Source organism: Lissotriton vulgaris, chromosome 9, assembly GCF_964263255.1.
Source record: "Lissotriton vulgaris chromosome 9, aLisVul1.2, whole genome shotgun sequence".
Lineage (NCBI taxonomy): Eukaryota > Metazoa > Chordata > Amphibia > Caudata > Salamandridae > Lissotriton > Lissotriton vulgaris.
This window is the reverse complement of record NC_141697.1, coordinates 139,738,661-139,757,313: the sequence shown is the minus strand read 5'-3', so window position 1 is coordinate 139,757,313 and position 18,653 is coordinate 139,738,661. Positions and strand designations below refer to the sequence as shown.

Here is an 18,653-nt window from a genome sequence, read left to right as displayed (position 1 = left end):
CTGTATAAATGCACTATATGTTTCTCTTTTTGTTTTTAACATGTAAATATTTAGGACAATATACTGACACTGACATGCTTTACTATTTTTTTGTGTGCATAGGTTCATTTGGACATTTGCATGGCTTCCTGATGAAGGCCCTCAGCCGAAACGCGCGTAGTTACATTTAGCCATGTTTTTAAACTACAACCATCAGTGTGTTTAAATAGCTTCCATACAGTTCCCAAATAATGAAATTCTTTGAAATGTATTGAACTGTATCATAAACAGAATTGTATATTACTTTGTATATGTAGATTAACCATCACATGTATAGTGGAGGCATACACACAGAAAAAACATAAAACAAAGTAAAAATGTTTGTAAAAATGTTTGTATTTTAACTAGAAAGAAACTTCTTTAATAAAATAAAACCTATATATTTTTGTACCATGCACAGTGTTTATCTATAGTTTTTGCTGTCTAATGTCAGGTCTTGTCCTTTAGTTAAACCTGTTCCTAATTAATTTGTTTTTACAACGACTATTTCAGTGAGGCCAATATTGTTCTTGTTATTAAGGAAGTTGGTGGTATTGGAGTTGTTTGGGTCGTTAGGGTGAAAATTGAGCTTTCCGAGGAAGTCAATGGCGAGCGGGGTGATGAATTCAGGGATGGAATCTCAGAAACTGGGGTGAGTTCCCGAAGGTCTGTAGGGGAGGGTGCCTGTGATGGTGGTTTTGCCATTGGTTTGAAGTTAAGGTGTTCCTTGATAGGGGTGGTGTCGTCTGCAGTGGTGGTGCAGTAGATGGTTTCTTTGTGGATGGTGGCAATACCTCCTCTGTGCTTGTTGATTTGGTCTCAGTGTGCTATCTTTTAGCCTTCAGGCGTTGCTCAGGTGATCTTGGGCATTGATGCAGAGTTGAGCCAGGTCTCAGTAAGGAAGTTGATGTCGGAGTGAGGAAAGTAATGATGTCTCAAATCTCGGTGGCGTGATTGCAGAGTGATTGTGCATTGAGCAGGAGGTAGTGGAGTTGTTCTGAGGCAGTCGTGCTTAGAGTGGCGTTGGTCGTTGTGCGTGCAGGTGCTCCAGGTTAGCAGGAGAAGAGACAGTGCTGACAAATGAAAGGCCCAACTGTGGATCGAGGTGAGGTGCGGCAGCAGTTGTTGTTGCGGAGTCCGGGTTCCAGGGCTCAGAACTCGGTGGTGGTGTACTGGTGAGTGGCGAGAGGGCTATGGTTCCTTGCGCTAGGTGCAGTCCATGAGCAGACAGAGCTCTAGCAGCGCGCCTGTTACGCCGCTGCATTGCGGCCTCCATTAGGTAGGTCCTAGGAGGAGGGAGGCAGGAATGGCGGAATAGATGCAGGAAAGCGAGCAGCGAGGCAAGCCAAGAAAACAAATGAAAAGAAAACTGGGGTCACAGGAGAAGTGGACATAAATACTAGAGAAGTACAAACAGGAAATAAGGCTGACAATAACAGAACACAAAAACAATAAGCTATAAGGAAATGAGGCTCCGATTTAAAGCAGGAGAGAAACACACTGATTACAATGGAGTTAACAGGCAATAATTCTGCGATTTAAAAACGGAAAGACAAAGACACTGACAGTAACGCTAAACAGGCAGTAAGGCTACAATTTACAGCAGTAGAAAAATATACTGACAATAAACAGGTAGTATGGCTAAGCTTAAAACAGGAGAAACAGACATTGACAAAAGGAGTTAACAGAGCAGTATAGCTGCAATAGCGCGGCAGCACAAGCATGGAAACAAGATACGAGCAGCAGCATTGGGGAGACCTACTGAAAGGGCAGCAGCTGCCACTGGGACCACTGGGCACTGGGCCCTGCTCACTACAACCACCTGTGCCATCACCTTCAGGACCACCATCACCGCAACTATCAATACCACAGTACAAATAGCAACAGTAACAATACTGACAACTCCTCCACAGCTCCAGTACTGCCACCAACACTACATCCCAACCAATTGCACCACTATTACCTCCCCCAATAATACCTCTACCGTCAATGCATTCACCATTACCACCAACACCACTAGCATGACCTAGGCCATAACCATCAATACCACCTTGAATATCACTAATACCTTTCTCAGTACCACCAGCTCCAATAAAATCACCACTAACACCAATACCACCACCATCAATTCTTCCAAATTTTTCACCAATACCACAACTATTACCACCCCACCATTAGACACTCCATCACCTCCTTTAGCAGTTTCATCAATATCACCACTCCAATACCACCTAAACCACAACCTACAATAGCACTGCCACCACAATACTGCCAACAGTAGCACACCACCACCGATACCATCCCATCACTACAAAGCATTGCAAAACCAGTAGCGTGGCTTTAGTTTGCAATTGTAAACACTGTACTGGCAAATTAATTTTCCCTGTGTGCAGAAGTGTAATGGTTGTTTGCTCAGTTGTGCTTAAGTGAATCATGAAGTTGACATTCAGGAAAGTGACAAAACAAGGTGCTACCCCAAAGGGAGTGCAATAAGGTATCTTACCCCAAAAAAAGGAAAATGGGGCACAATGGATATTTTTAAACTTATTTAACTCCTGGTTAGGTACCCAATTCTGAATGTTATAAGTAATTTAACACCTGTGGTGTACTTATGTTTAGAATTCACAAAGCTTAGCTGATTGCAACTGGAAACCTGTGACTGTCACAGCTTTCTGTGTGCACTCCTGTAAAACGTTTACAGAATTCAATTTCACGTGAGCTCATAAACTTATGTATCTTCTGAATATCTGCTAAAGAAGAGCAAAAGCATTTGCTAACTTTTTTTTTCCTCACACGGAAATCCTTTTCTCTACACCTTCCCCATTTTTGGGGGTAAACAATGAAACCAAAGATACCAAAGTACTCAATGGATGTTCAAACAAAGTCAGGCCATAAAGTAAGGATTCTTGTAGATATTTCAAATCTGTAATTTATTGTAGACAGAAGTCAGCTAAGTGTAATCGCCTGTACTTGTGTATTGAGAACAGCAGAAAACACGTGCTTTATATATATCACATCAGCTTCTTCTCCTATGAGTCCCATAGATAAAGACACGGCACAGCAACAGTTAGCTTTCTCCACGATTTTATTTACACACAATGTGCTAAGAAAAGTGCATCAAATGGACGGTCTACGCGTTTCGGCTTCCTGCCTTCAACTGGACCATAGAGTCCCTTGGTCTAGACCTTATTTAAATACAGTGCTGTGTATAAGTACCCTCTACCATTTCCATGGTCATCTAGACCTTCAACCCTGCATAGCCTCTTCTTTGGCTAGTACATACTCGTGGTCATATTTAATGAGTATTTACAATTCACGTGAAGTACGATTATAAACCCTTTACCACAAATGAAGTATTTACAATCTGATCAAGTAATTTTCTATATACAGTGAACTAATAACAATTTTTGTTCATTTCAGTAAAGTACTACTTTTGTACTGTATTGGAGGGGAGGGGGGTTCCAAATTCATTGATAATACTGAGTTTCTTCATTTTTTAACAAAAAAGCATACAAGTGAAAGAAAAAAGATGTTAGTAAAAGAGAAGAAAAGGGAGTTTTCCTAAGTATATGTATAACATTTCAAATTATGGTCGGTATTTAAACCTGCTATTTACAATTATATACATTTTAGGTCATTTTCAACTCTTCACTCATCTTATTTGTTACTTGGGAGGTATGAGAGCATAGTATCTGTGAAGTACTTTTTCAAACATGTTCTCTGTTCCCTCTTGGTATGGATTTAGTTGTTAATTCTCACCTTCCCCAATCATTTCTTATAATCAGAATAGATTTCTAAGCTTAACTAACTTCATAGTGGTTACAGGTATGTACTATTGTCCAACATCTAAGGTTTCATTATATACATTATGTACAAAATTCCACATAGTTCTACAGTGACGGATTCCAGTCTTGTTCTTTCATCTATATTGTCTATTTCAATTTATAAATGTACATGTAATTCGGCATCCAAATTGTGGCCGAACGGTACCTCTGTTCCCATACTCAATATCATCCTGGATTCCAGGCGTCTTAGTTGTACCATTTGATCCCCGCCCCTCTCTGGGATTTTGCTCATCTTGATCCCTGAGTACTTTAGAAGGGCGGGATTGCTCTGATGATATTGAGCAAAATGTGTGGCCATCTGGTAGCATGGGTCCTTGTTCTTGATGGCCCTTAAATGCTGCAGTATTCTCAGTTTTAATTTATTCACAGTGCTCCCGATATAGAACTTTCCACAAGGACACTGTAGCCTGTAGACCACACATTTTGAATCACATGTGATGTGCTCTTGGATGGTTTCCGTTTTGCCATTTTGTAATTGATAGTTCTTGATGTTGATTCCATGTTCACAGGCTTTACATTTGTGGCATTTCCAGAAGCCTGGTGTTGTCAGCCACGTCTGTTTCCTCTCTTCCCTTAATTCCAAGTGGCTCTGTGTTAGTATGTCCCTTAAGGAAGAGGTCTTTCGGTACGTGATACTTGGATTTTTTGTCAAGGTTTCTTTTAAAGTGTTATCTAAAAGTAGGACTTGCCAGTGTTTCTGAAGGGCTTTCTTCATATTGGTACTCTGGTTGTTAAAGTCCATAATAAGTCTAGTTGTCTCATTCCCTTGACATGTCTCATGTTCCTGATTAGTTTTTGGCCTCTTGTTTTTCGGAGTTAGTAACTCATCCCTCTTTTTCAGATGCATCCTGCTTCGTGCAGATGAAATTACTTCCTTTGGCTATCCCCTTTCTAGGAATCTGGCACTCATTTTCTCTATTTCTTCTACTAGATCTTCCTGTTCAGAACAATTCCTCTTCGCTCTCAACATTTGGCCATAAGGTATACTCCATTTTAATCTAATGGGATGTCCGCTATTCGCATGTAAAATGCTATTACATGCGGTTGGCTTTCTGTGGTGGATTTTCGAGCAAAGTTTGTTGTTTTTTACAAAGACTTCCACATCCAGGAAGATCAGAGAGTGAGAGCTGATTGTTGACGTGAATCTTAAGTTGTATTTGTTGTTGTCTAGAGATCCGATAAAGTTTTCCAATGAGTTTTTATTTCCGTCCCATATGACAAACAAGTCGTCTATGAAACAACACCAAAGTTTGATTTTTGGCCCCTCCGGATTCTCTTGATCTTTTTTTATCACGTCGCTCTCCCACGCCCCCATCAGAAGGTTTGCATAGGTTGGTGCAAATGATGTCGCCATAGCGGTCCCCTGCTTCTGGAGATATATCCCCCCCAAAAACAGAACAGCATTATGGGTCAAGCAGTACCGCAGCATGTCAAGTAACATGATTGTGTGTTCCAATAAATTCACAGAACGTGCTTTGAGTACTTCCCTCACTACCTCAATGCCGTCCTCGTGGCGAATTGAGGTGCAGAGCGATGCAACATCAATTGTCGCCATTAGATAAGATGGTTTCCATTCACCTGTGGTAATTTTTTGTAAAAAGTCCATTGTGTCCCTCAGCAAAAAGGTAGGTTTGTCACATAATTCATAAGAAAAATGTCTATGAATCTTGATGTAGATTCCAAGAGAGATCCTATCGAACTCACAATTGGTCTCCCTGGTGGGCATTCAAGTGACTTATGAATTTTTGGTAGAAAATATATAGTTGCCATGATTGGATTATCGATTTTCAGGTAGCTATACTCGTCAAAATCTAATAGACCTCTGTCTTTCCAGTTCAGTAGCATAGAATGATACTCATTTGTCCATTCTTCCATGGGGTTTGTAGCCAACTTTTCATAGTGTTCCTGAACTTTTAATTGTCTATTCGCTTCCTCAATGTAATTTGAAACATTTTGTATGACGAGGTTGCCCCCTTTATCCGAGGATTTAATGATTATCGATGTGTCGTTTTTCAATTCCATCATGGCTGTATATTCTTTAGGAGACAGATTTTGTTTCTTCATTTGTCCATTTTTTACAGATTTATCCGCGATTTTTGTTATTTCCTCGACCATAAGTTCTTGGAATAGATCCACTTTGTTGCCTGGTGGAAGTTGCGGGCAGAATTTTGAACTCCTTTTCAACCCGCTATTACCTCCTAGGTTAGTCGCTATCCCAATGTTTTTACAAAAGTTGATTTCCATTTCAGGAGTTATCGTGTTGTCTTCTTGGCTGGTGGAGGGGATTTCTTTGATTGATGCTAGAGTTATCATTGCTGTTAAGTCTTTTTGTGCGACAGTTGATGTAGGTTCATTTGTTTTCAAAACATATGATTTTTTGTTGCTTTGGTTTTTTTCGGCAAAATATTTTTTCAATTTCACTTTCCTGCAAAATTTATAAAGATCAATGCGTGCGTTGGGTGCATTTATAGTTTTTGTTGGGCAAAATGAAAGACCTCTATTTAATAGTTTCAGTTGTGTATCCGACAATTGTTTATTAGATAGATTTATGACTATGTTGTTGGATATTGACATTCTCTTCTTCATAGCTACTTTTGCTTTCAATTCAATTCAATTTATAGTCTTTATTCGGTACTTAAAAAGACACCATAAAAGCACATATACAATATACACACAATAATACATATACATTTTAGTTTAAAAGAAGATATCAATAAAATTTAGCTAAAAACATATTTCATTAGGCTAGTGGGAAAGGAGTAAATTTTAAGGGGTTGAGTGATATTAAGGTCCATTTTCTCTGGTGTCCCTTAACCGCATTGCTACCCGGATAAAGTTTACAGTGCAAAATAGGGTGTGGGCGTCTTCAGCGTCCTGTAAAAACTTTAGAGCCAGTTTTGCATGTCTGAGTTTTGATTCTTTCAGAATCCCCACTAAAAACTTACGTCTTGGGGCAGAATAAAAAGGACATAATAAAACAAAGTGAAGGGTATCCTGCGGAGACCTAGAGTCGCAGCCGCAGGTACCCTTCGCCTCCACTGTAAGGGTGAACCCTGAAGGAACCGCAAGTAAGTGATGAAGCATATTGAGTCTGAAGCGGGTGATGTAATAGCGGTCCTGCGCATTATGCATGACCCTCAAATATGGTTCCATTCCTTGCTTTGCTGTAAGTTGACAATAGAATGAAACAGTGGGCTTGTGTCTTTCACTCTCTGCCCTAATCGTCCGTAACAATTCTAAGAAAAGTTTTTTTACCATCGTTTTACTCTCAACAGTTATGGATTCTGGGGATGTGAAGAAGTTTATACAGTCAATCTCTTCTAACGAGTCCTTGATATACTTCAACCAAGGAATATGGTGTCCTTTATCCCGTTTGAGGCAGTCTGTTATGATTTGTCTCGTTAAATCCGCCTCGGGGTTAGTCCATATTTTAACCCAGGCCAGAAGGGGTTTAACTTTAATCCGGTCTTCGATAAAGAGCTCTCCCATTTCCTCGTGAATAATGTATGCCGGGACACTCTGCGGTAGTTTCAGGATTCTCTCTCAGGAATTTGTTTTCTTCCACCTGTATTTGTTGTAGTTTATTGTCTATATAACCCCATACTTCCGTACCGTAGGTGACCTTCGCACAGCAAATCGATCTGTACAAATTTAATATTTGTTCTGGAGACCACCTTCCCAGTCTTTGACCATACCCCATAATGGCTCCTGATGACGCCGCCAGTTTAGTTGCATGTTTCTCCACCAGGAGTTTAAAGTTCAAGTGGTTATCAAAGAGTACACCCAAGTATGAGAAGGTCTTGACCTGGCCAATCTTGTGTGATCCGATGGTATAAGTGAAGTTCCCCTTTTTCTTTGCTCCTGTTGTCATGATATAAGATTTTTAAAGGTTTGTCGATAAATCAAGTTTGGCCATGAAATCGACAAAACCATCAATCAACTTTTGTAAACCTATGGGAGTTCTGGCCAATAGTACCGCATCATCGGCATAAAGTAATACCGGCACTGCGCGTTGGCCAATTTGTGGCGAGTCCACCCTTAGCTTTAAAAGCTCTTTTTCCAGGAGATTAATATATATGGAGAAAAGGAAGGACGCTAAGATGCAGCCCTGCCTCACTCCACTGGTGCAGCAAAAGGGGTCGGTCTTACTTCCCTCTTGATTATACCTCACACTTGCAGATGTATTCCAGTGTAGGGTTTGTAGGGTGTCCACAAGGGGTTGATCCACTCCTAAATTTATCAATAATGACCAAAGTTTTCCTCTGTTTACGCGGTCAAAAGCCGCCGATAGGTCCATGAATCCCATAAATACATTCCCATTGCCAGCGATGGTATATTTTGCTGCCAGAAGGTACAGGTTCAGACATTGATCGGTGGTGGATCTACCTTCCCTGAAACCGTATTTGACGTCTGAAAAAACCTGATGCTCCTCGGCCCAATCCTGCAGACGATGTAAGATAACTCGCCCCAGTACTTTCGCTGTCACATCTATGAGAGAAATGGGGCGATAGCATTGAGGGTCGTCACGGTTCCCCTTCTTGTAAATCGGAACTATGGTTGCTGTTGACCAGAAACGGGGCAATCCTGCCACCACTGCCTCGTTCAAAACCCTCGTTAGTAGCGGGCCCACAGTTCAATATTACTCAGGTAGAGATCAGGTGGTATTCCGTCCGGGCCTGGCGCTTTGTTTTTACTGAGCCCTACTATTCCCAGTTCCACTTCTTTCAGGGAAAAGTCCAGTTTTAAGGGCTGTGTTGGTCTTATCTCTTCCCCCTGGGTTAAATGTCCTGTGCGATTGTAAAGGCTCTTGAAGTGATTCTGCCATTGGTCGGGTAAAATAGTGTTCATTATTTTTGGTGCTCCTTGATCCTGGAAGCAAGGGATGTTAATGACCTTCCAGAAGCCTGATAAATCTCGCCTTTCTGCAGCGTCCCTTAAATCCTCCCAGGCTTGATTTTGTAAGCTCTTTTTACGATTGTTCAATGCTTTTTTATATTCAGCTCTATTCTGTGCAATCATGTGCTTATCCCTGGGTACGGCATGAAGGCTAAGTTTCAGTTTGTTATGCGCCTTAGTACAAAGGGAGTCAAACCAGCGAGGGGTAGAGGGCACTTTACTTGATTTGGAGGTCGTCAGCAGATTGTTTACATGGCATGCGATTTCTTCGAATGCGCTAACCACTAGAGCTCCCTCCACCCTATGATCAAGGCATGTATTTATTGCGTTTAGACCCTCTACGATCAATTTTTTGTAAAATCTATCCCCGTCAGTCCTAGCCCACTTAATTCTCCTTCCTTGATCCACTTTTGCTTTCCTTTGCCTCGCTTTGCTTTTACTTCTTTTTCCACCCCTTCTGGTTTTTGGTTTGTCGGGGGTTTCTTTGGTGGACGTTGTTCCCTTCCCCAAGCATTGGATCTGCCTCTTCCTCTTTGTCGCGTGACCATATGTGCTAGCTTGATCTCCCCCCGAAAATCCAATGGTGTTGCAGTGGATTCTCCCTCAACAGAGCTCACTTCCGAGCTATCCACCTCCTCCGTTGGTTCATTGGTTCTATCCGTGTTTTTATCCATGGCAACATGACTTCTTATGGTGCCGTATTTACGTGCGAATCTATAAATTCGTCCGTTCATATAGTCCAACCTATCCCTGGTGAACTTATTGGCCTTTCTCTTCTCCACCTCCATTTCATGTTCTGCCACCTTCTTTTCCATGTTCTCAATTGCCTCTTTACTTTCCTCTGATGTTGGAATATCAGCGAGTTCTGATTCTAGTGCCGTTATTGTGCTCGTGATTTTTTCTAATTTCCTCTCGGCATGAATGATTAAGGTTCTCATTAACTTGAAAGAGCATTCATTTGTATCTGTCTGCCATAGTTTAATCAAGTCTGTATCCAAGTCATTTAAGGTTGGCATTATAAGAATCCTCAGACCTCGCGGGACCCTCTTGAATTCAATATATTTTTCTAAAGATGTTTTTTCCCACCATTTATTGATTTCTTGGATTCGTTGTATTTGCAATTCTCTAACTATGTTGACAATTGTTCTTTCTTTTGTTCTTTCGCCTCCATCCCCTTTAGCATCAGAGGTCATTATGGGGGGATTATCATCATTCAGAAGCTCGCTCGCCCTTAGTTGGCGATTCCTTGATTTATCTGCCATTTTTTGAACTATGCAGGGTTGATGTATTAAGTTTCTTATTAATACACTGTTTCAATAGCCAGGTGTGTGTTGTTTCTTGTGATTTTTTAAGGATAATCAGCTCCCTTCTTCCAAAAGTATGCTGAATCCCGAAGAGACGTGTCTGTTGCTTCCTGTTGAACACACTGTGTTCACTCTGTTTTCCAGTAATGCTGCACGGCCCCTTTAAGGAATTGTCGTTGTTTGCCGATTACGTGTATTCTCGGCTTCCTTTCCGGGTGACTTGCTAATCCTTCCCCATTAACTCGGGTATGGCCAGGCTCCGTGCATTCAAGGTGAGCGTTATTGTGTAAAAGAGGATTTAATTCTCCTACGTTTGATCACACGCTACACCCCGGCTTCACTCACAGGAGTTTGTTTACCGATAGGCGGTTGCCCCCTCACCCCACCCGAACGCAGCCTCCGCCGCGCTGCAGAGTCGAGCGAAATTGACATACACCCCGCCGGTTCACTCACCCCTGATTTGGTTGCCTTTGCACTCTCCCGCTGATATCTTCTTACTGCGAATCTCCCCGCAGCCTCATTCACGGGAGCACCCGGCTTGCAGGAGAAGCGTCAGTCGTTTTCCTCCAAAATAGAAATCACTGGATTACGATCTCTCAATCCTTCACGACCGCCTCGCCTCTTCCTGGAGTGCCTGTGTTGCGCGTTCCAGTGCACACGCCAAATTTCACATCAGCTTCTTCCCCTATGAGTCCCATAGATAAAGACACGGCACAGCAACAGTTAGCTTTCTCCACGATTTTATTTACACACCATGTGCAAAGAAAAGTGCATCAAATGGACGGTCTACGCGTTTCGGCTTCCTGCTTTCAACTGGACCATAGAGTCCCTTGGTCTAGACCTTATTTAAATACAGTGCTGTGTATAAGTACCCTCTACCATTTCCATGGTCATCTAGACCTTCAACCCTGCATAGCCTCTTCTTTGGCTAGTACATACTCGTGGTCATATTTAATGAGTATTTACAATTCACGTGAAGTACGATTATAAACCCTTTACCACAAATGAAGTATTTACAATCTGATCAAGTAATTTTCTATATACAGTGAACTAATAACAATTTCTGTTCATTTCAGTAAAGTACTACTTTTGTACTGTATTGGAGGGGAGGGGGGTTCCAAATTCATTGATAATACTGAGTTTCTTCATTTTTTAACAAAAAAGCATACAAGTGAAAGAAAAAAGATGTTAGTAAAAGTGAAGAAAAGGGAGTTTTCCTAAGTATATGTATAACATTTCAAATTATGGTCGGTATTTAAACCTGCTATTTACAATTATATACATTTTAGGTCATTTTCAACTCTTCACTCATCTTATTTGTTACTTGGGAGGTATGAGAGCATAGTATCTGTGAAGTACTTTTTCAAACATGTTCTCTGTTCCCTCTTGGTATGGATTTAGTTGTTAATTCTCACCTTCCCCAATCATTTCTTATAATCAGAATAGATTTCTAAGCTTAACTAACTTCATAGTGGTTACAGGTATGTACTATTGTCCAACATCTAAGGTTTCATTATATACATTATGTACAAAATTCCACATAGTTCTACAGTGACGGATTCCAGTCTTGTTCTTTCATCTATATTGTCTATTTCAATTTATAAATGTACATGTAATTCGGCATCCAAATTGTGGCCGAACGGTACCTCTGTTCCCATACTCAATATCATCCTGGATTCCAGGCGTCTTAGTTGTACCATTTGATCCCCGCCCCTCTCTGGGATTTTGCTCATCTTGATCCCTGAGTACTTTAGAAGGGCGGGATTGCTCTGATGATATTGAGCAAAATGTGTGGCCATCTGGTAGCATGGGTCCTTGTTCTTGATGGCCCTTAAATGCTGCAGTATTCTCAGTTTTAATTTATTCACAGTGCTCCCGATATAGAACTTTCCACAAGGACACTGTAGCCTGTAGACCACACATTTTGAATCACATGTGATGTGCTCTTGGATGGTTTCCGTTTTGCCATTTTGTAATTGATAGTTCTTGATGTTGATTCCATGTTCACAGGCTTTACATTTGTGGCATTTCCAGAAGCCTGGTGTTGTCAGCCACGTCTGTTTCCTCTCTTCCCTTAATTCCAAGTGGCTCTGTGTTAGTATGTCCCTTAAGGAAGAGGTCTTTCGGTACGTGATACTTGGATTTTTTGTCAAGGTTTCTTTTAAAGTGTTATCTAAAAGTAGGACTTGCCAGTGTTTCTGAAGGGCTTTCTTCATATTGGTACTTTGGTTGTTAAAGTCCATAATAAGTCTAGTTGTCTCATTCCCTTGACATGTCTCATGTTCCTGATTAGTTTTTGGCCTCTTGTTTTTCGGAGTTAGTAACTCATCCCTCTTTTTCAGATGCATCCTGCTTCGTGCAGATGAAATTACTTCCTTTGGGTATCCCCTTTCTAGGAATCTGGCACTAATTTTCTCTATTTCTTCTACTAGATCTTCCTGTTCAGAACAATTCCTCTTCGCTCTCGCTATATATATATATATATATAAACAAATGATCACTCAGATGTATCTTAAAAACATACACACATGTTGGAAATACAAATTACAACTGTATTTACGTGCCCTAGAAAAGAAGGTGCTCTAATGCCCATTCTCCAAAAAGATAAAAAGAATTGAAGAATTTGAATAATGTAGTGAGTAACGTTATATCCAAAATTGTACAAAGTAAGTAGAAGTTAGGATGGTCCTATAGATATCCATGAGTAAAGGTGAGTCATCATAGAGGTAATAACAGAAATTGCCGAAAGCTTGGAGTCCAGAGTTTTCAAACTCATAGTTCCACAAAAGTAAAAACGGACACCAGTATCCACCCAGTGCTCAGGTAAAAGTAAAAGATGCCCAGTTGTGCACAGAGGAAAAAAGGTACTGACCGTAGCAAGTAATAATATCCTGGTAAGCAATTAGCAAGTAGTGGGATTTGGAGAGCCAAGGTCTGGTTGTCAGACAGAGCCTGAAGAGTTCTAAAATAGGAAACTCCACAGCAGGAGAAGATAAACTAAAAGTTATCGGATTATGATGAATACGTTGCAAGAGTCGCGCAAAAAATTGCCCCCAAAAATAGGGCTAAAAGCGATAAGCTGCCTGTGGCTTTGCATTGTTATGAGACTACGTTCACAATGGAATTTTGTCTCTATAAATTGCCAACATTGGATGCAAGAACCGATCCATTGATATCTCAGGGTTTGAGGCAATTTATTGCGTGACTCTTTAAGTTTTGCAACGTATCAAACATAATATTATAACTTTTAATTAATCTTCCCCTGCTGCGGAGTAACCTTTTTTATTACTCTTCATGTTCTTTCTGACAACCAGACCTTGGTTTTCCAAACCCCTCTCCTTGATAATTGCTTACCAGAATATTATTACTTACCTAGGTCAGTACCTTTTTCCCTCTGTTTCCAACTGAGCATCTTTTATTTTTAACTGTGCACCATGTGGATATTGGGTCAATGGTTACTTTTGTGAGCCTGAGAACTCTGGACTCTACGGTTTTCGCAATTTCAGTTATTACCTCTATAATGACTAATCTTTACTCATGGATATCTACAGGACCACCCTAACTTTTACTTACTTTGTACCTTTTAGGATATAACGTTACTCACCACTTGCTTTTTTTTTTATTTAACTTTATTTTTCAGTTTACACATCATAAACAATGACACACAACTGGCATCCATTCAGTGTATGTACGCAGATCGACAACCTCATTAGTGGCACTTAGGCCTACAGGCGGCATCAGGGAGGGAACAGACTCATGGGGAAGGGATCCAAAAGCATACAATAATAGTACTGTGAGAAAGGAACCAGGCATGGTGCGGATACAGATGATGAATATCACTGGGGTCCACCCCCCTGCTCCCCATCGGACCCAAACCCAACGGGCGCGTCCAACCCACGGCTCCCACTTTCAGTTGTGTCATGTGAGGAGAGCTCCTCTTCTGCCAGCCCCGACTCACACATAACGCGCCAGGCCATTAAATCGTCCTGCAGCTTCTCATCCCTCCGAGTGAATTGCATGTGAGTTTCCTCGGCCAGGGACCACTCACGTACGTCTCTGAGCCAAGTGGACACCTCCGGGGGCCCTCTGCCCCATCCAACTTATCGCCACCCTGCGCCTGGCTAGCACCAACATTAATTGCAGGAATTTATACGAAAGTTTATTTTTCTTGGGCTTCCGGACCAGTGCAGGAAGACAATGCAGGGGTTCGAGTGCCATCCGAAGGCCTGTGGCTGCGACTATTCGCTCCACCACCCCCACCTAGAATTGCCTAACCAAAGGGCAGTCCAAGGCTAAGTGCAGGAAGCCCGCTTTCTCAGCGTTATATCTAGGGCATCCGTCTCCCCTATCCTCAGAGATACCCTTCAGGGTTAAAAATTGAAGTGCGTCAGTTTAAACTTTGCGTTGCATGAGACCTTGTGCGTGAGGGAACCTATGCACGTCCATTGTCCCTGGTCCAGTGGGGCGCCGAGATCCGCCTCTCAGGCAGCCCAGGATGGTGGCACCGGGGAGGAATCCTGTTTCATGGTCTTGTAGAGAAGTGAAATCAGCCTACACCCCTTGCCGCAGGAAAGGAGGATGTCCAAGGTGTGGGTCAGTGGTGGTGCGTCAAGGTACTGGGGCCCGGTGACCTTCGCCACCTCCTGAAGTCCCCGGAAGTGTAGATATTGTCCCCGTCCAAGGCCAAAGGCATCTTCTGCCTGCTCATAAGTAAGGAAGGACTCGTTAGGGTAAAGGTCAGCCAGAGCTTCGCAGCCACCCTCCCTCCAGGAATGAAAGGACATGTACTGCCCCGATTCGGTGAAGGGGGCCAGTATCCACATCAGGAGCTCCCTGTGAAAGGGTGCCCTCCGTAAGGCTCTCTCAACAAACCGCTGCCATATAGCGGCCGTGTGTCGCACAACATAAGGAAGGGATGGTCTGCCCCCCTACCTTGCATCAGGGCAACCTGCAGCGTCTGGATATCTACCCTACCAGAGAGGAGGCATGTCTCCCAATTGTCAGCGTCTGTAACCCATCGGGCCGCATGTTGTAACTGGGCCGCATAATAATATAGATCGAAGCGCGGGGCTTCAAGGCCCCCCTCCTCGTAGCTGCAGACAACGGTGTGAAGAGCCACCCTACTGCGTCGGCCCGCCCAGAGCAGGGACGTGAAAAGCGCATTGAGAGTGCGGAAGACTCGTGGTGGGAGCGGACACAGTGACACCACTTGCTTTAAATCCTTTAATTCTTTTTATCTCTTTGGAGCACGGGAGTAAGAGCCTCTTCTTTCAATGGCACCTGAATACAGTTGTAATTTGTATTTCCGAAATTTGTATTTGTTTTCAAGCCGTTTACTGTGGCGGCAATTTGGCCTCGGTGCGGGCGTTCTAATGCTCAGACAAGGCCGCGTCAGCCAGCAGACGTGCGCAGTTCTACCGAGGTAGTGCTTGCGACGGCCGTTGGGCAACGTACGCACGCAAGGGGTTAAGATACAGCTGAGTGCTCATATGTTTATGCACACCTACAGCCTTGAAGCAGTCACTTTGGGACGAAACACATGTGAGCTGTATTCTGCTGTTTTTAACACACATGCAGAGACGATCACAGTTACCTGGGTTCAGTCTACAATAAATTTCAGATTTGAAATATCTACAAGAATTCTTACTTTTTTGACTGACTTTGTTTGAACTTCGAATGACTGCTTTGATATCTTTGTTTATATTGTTTACACAAAAGAACTTTGGACCAATCTGTGCTGGCACCCCTTGTGGTAGGGTGCTGGGTACCACGAGAGTACCTACCTAATTAATCTGCTGCTGTTCTGTTGATAGACACCGCCACATATACTTGCTTTAAGAGGTGCGATCTTGTAACCACTAATACCAACCATATTGTATCCATTTGGGGGGTATTCTGTTGACTTTCTTACTATGGGAGGGAAGTTATTCTTACTGTTGTCAGGAGTAAATATCCTGTTCTAAAAACTTACTAAAGTTACTATGTTGTCCTCTAATCTAAATTATATAATTTTCTTTGGTGTGAAGTAACTTCCATGTTTTTCTCGATGTAGCACACATTGGGAAGCTGGTCTTGTGGGGTCAGTTATTCCAGGATCCAGCCCACAGAATGTTGTCTCCCAGCGCCTCCACATGCATGCAGCACTTATTACCGGCTGTACCCAGCGACTACCAGCCACACAGTTATCAGGGATAAAGCAAGTGACCACGACCGCCAAAAATCAACAGTTTATGGGGATATTTTAACTTGCAGCATAGCCTTCCACAATTCCCATTGCTTACCACCAAATATTTTTGCGCCTTGTACTTGTGAGTTAGCTTTCTCATTGTCTGCTCCATGTTTTTCAGTTTTCTTGATGAAGCGGAGGGCAAAAATAACTTCAAAACCTGCAGCCAAATAGCTTTTTACAGGTAATGATATGCCTTCATTTCTGTATTCTGTGTTGTATCTGTTTATCTCATATTTTGAATCAAAGTACATATTTTACAGAATATAAGCACATGCTTGAAAATAATCAATGCTGATGCAAGAAACTTCACGATTCTCAGCACCACAAACCTTGTTCTTTACTTGTTTAGAGTAGGGAAACTGCTGAGTCCTAGCCAGTAGACCCACCACCTGCTCCGCCTAAGGGCAGCATCCTGTCCACCCGAGGCTCATCCCCTATCCAGTAGGGGGCATCATCTCTATTTAGAGCAGCAATCCCAGTGCATATTTTCCCTAACAGGGTGTATCGGGAGAGGCACGACAATCTTGGACAGGGTACATATGCAGGAAGAAAACGTCTTGTGTTTCAGGACCATTTTAAATTTGCTTTTCAGAAATAAAACCTATGTGGGTATGCCACTCCCGCTTCATTGGCTCAATTCCTGCCAAGCTTGATTCTCTCTCATAAAACTAGTGGCGGCTCCTCCACTATTGCCGAGTAGTGCCCACCCCCCCAAAAATGCCATAAATGGACAAATAAAACTATAGTAAACACTTGAGGAGCGGTAGTGCCCTGCCATCATTGCGCATGCCGGTTTGGCTGGCGTCTCAGGCTGGCCAAACCGTTATGCGCATTAAAGCTCTCTCCAACTCAGCTGTGTTGGAGAGAGCAGGCACCGACTCCTAGTCTATCTTGTGAGTGCAAATCTAAGGCACTCAGGTCAATCCTGAAGCTGTTGTCGTGCATGAGAGCAGCTTCTGGATTAGCTGCAGGGCAGTCTGGTAGGCTGTGCCTGCGAGAAAAGGAGCAGAAGAGCTGGTAAGTTAAAAAAAAATATGATTTTGTTTTAAATGTTCTTTTTATTTATTGAAGAGCCAAGTTTTAAGAGCTTTTCAAAAGGACAGCTATTGCAAGGTATGCTTTTTGTATTTTCCATCCTATGGGACAGGGTAATGACATGAGAGCCCTCCCCGGAGGCTTGAGGTGGGATAATGACATAAGAGCCCTCCCCGGAGGCTTGAGGTGTTTCAACAATAAGCATTCATGTCCTAAAGAGGCAACTGAGTGCAGAATGTGTGCAGTATGTCTATGTATAAAGGAGGAATATCTCGAGCCAAGAGCTTTCCACAGAACTGCTCATCCATGATTTCTATCCACATCAGGTAGAGCAGGGTGAACCAGTCCTAAAACTGGCAACCAAACTGACATGAATTGAGGACAATAGGTTCTCAGTATCCTCCACAGAACACCCCCCTCTCCTTCCCGGATAGGAAAAGCTAATCTTTTGTTCACATTCTTTGCTGAAGAAAAGAGCATCTGCCACCAGACTCTTAGGTAGCCAAAGCGCAAGTAGGGGCTACTGGCCCTCAACCGTAGTGGTATAGGTCATTTGCATATGATGTCCTTGTGTCAATCCTACTATGGCTTTGCAAAGTGGGCTAAGTACAGCCCCTTCAGCACTTGACTTTCAGTGGAAGTGTTGGCAAACAGTCACAGGCTTCTTATGGAGGTTGCATGCTTGCTCGATCTCAGCACTCAACACGTACACATTAGTATCATAAATGGTTGTCCAACTTAGTGCTTAACTTTCAAGAAAAGTACTTTACTGCATATTAAAACTAAATACTACACATAGGAAAATGTACTCAATGCAATCTAGTGCCCAGGCACTAGAGTAGATTGTCTTCTTTTCCAGTTGTTGACCTTAGTCCCCCTCCTATGGTCCAGGTACTTCACTCCCTGATCTGCTTCTAGAGAGATTAGGCTTGGGTGAAAATTACCCCTGTACACTGCAGTGTCCAGACAATAAACTACAATTCCCACCATGCAATCAGCTCTTGCGTAGTCTGGAGAGACGGTGGGCATCTTGGCTATCTGGGTATAGATTCCCTCATGGCCCATGGCATCTTTTATAACATTTATTTGAATGCTTCTAAGACTGGAGATTGTTGTATTTTCTAAGGATTATCCTGTAATGGAACAGGAAGGATTCTTAGCCACCTGGAATATGTTGCCCATGATATGTATGAATGCCAAAGTTGAAAGTATGAGAGTTCTTGTACGTACACACACATTGCTAAGACTAGGGAATAGCCGATCATTAATATTGTTGATTCTGTAGTAGGGGATCTCTGTTATAGTCATAATCTAGTGAATAGTTCC

The 18,653-nt window shown here is 42.4% G+C and overlaps 1 protein-coding gene across 3 annotated transcripts in view; it reads left to right on the top strand.

The window, feature by feature from the left end:
- The window catches only part of GANC (glucosidase alpha, neutral C), a 460,990-nt gene that overhangs the window by 22,537 nt on the left and 419,800 nt on the right, over positions 1-18,653 (top strand). For all 3 annotated transcript variants that reach the window (XM_086937212.1, XM_086937211.1, XM_086937213.1), the window contains one exon: positions 16,411-16,473. In XM_086937212.1, coding sequence (XP_086793338.1) covers positions 16,411-16,473 — 63 coding nt within the window. The remainder of the gene's footprint in view (positions 1-16,410; positions 16,474-18,653) is intronic.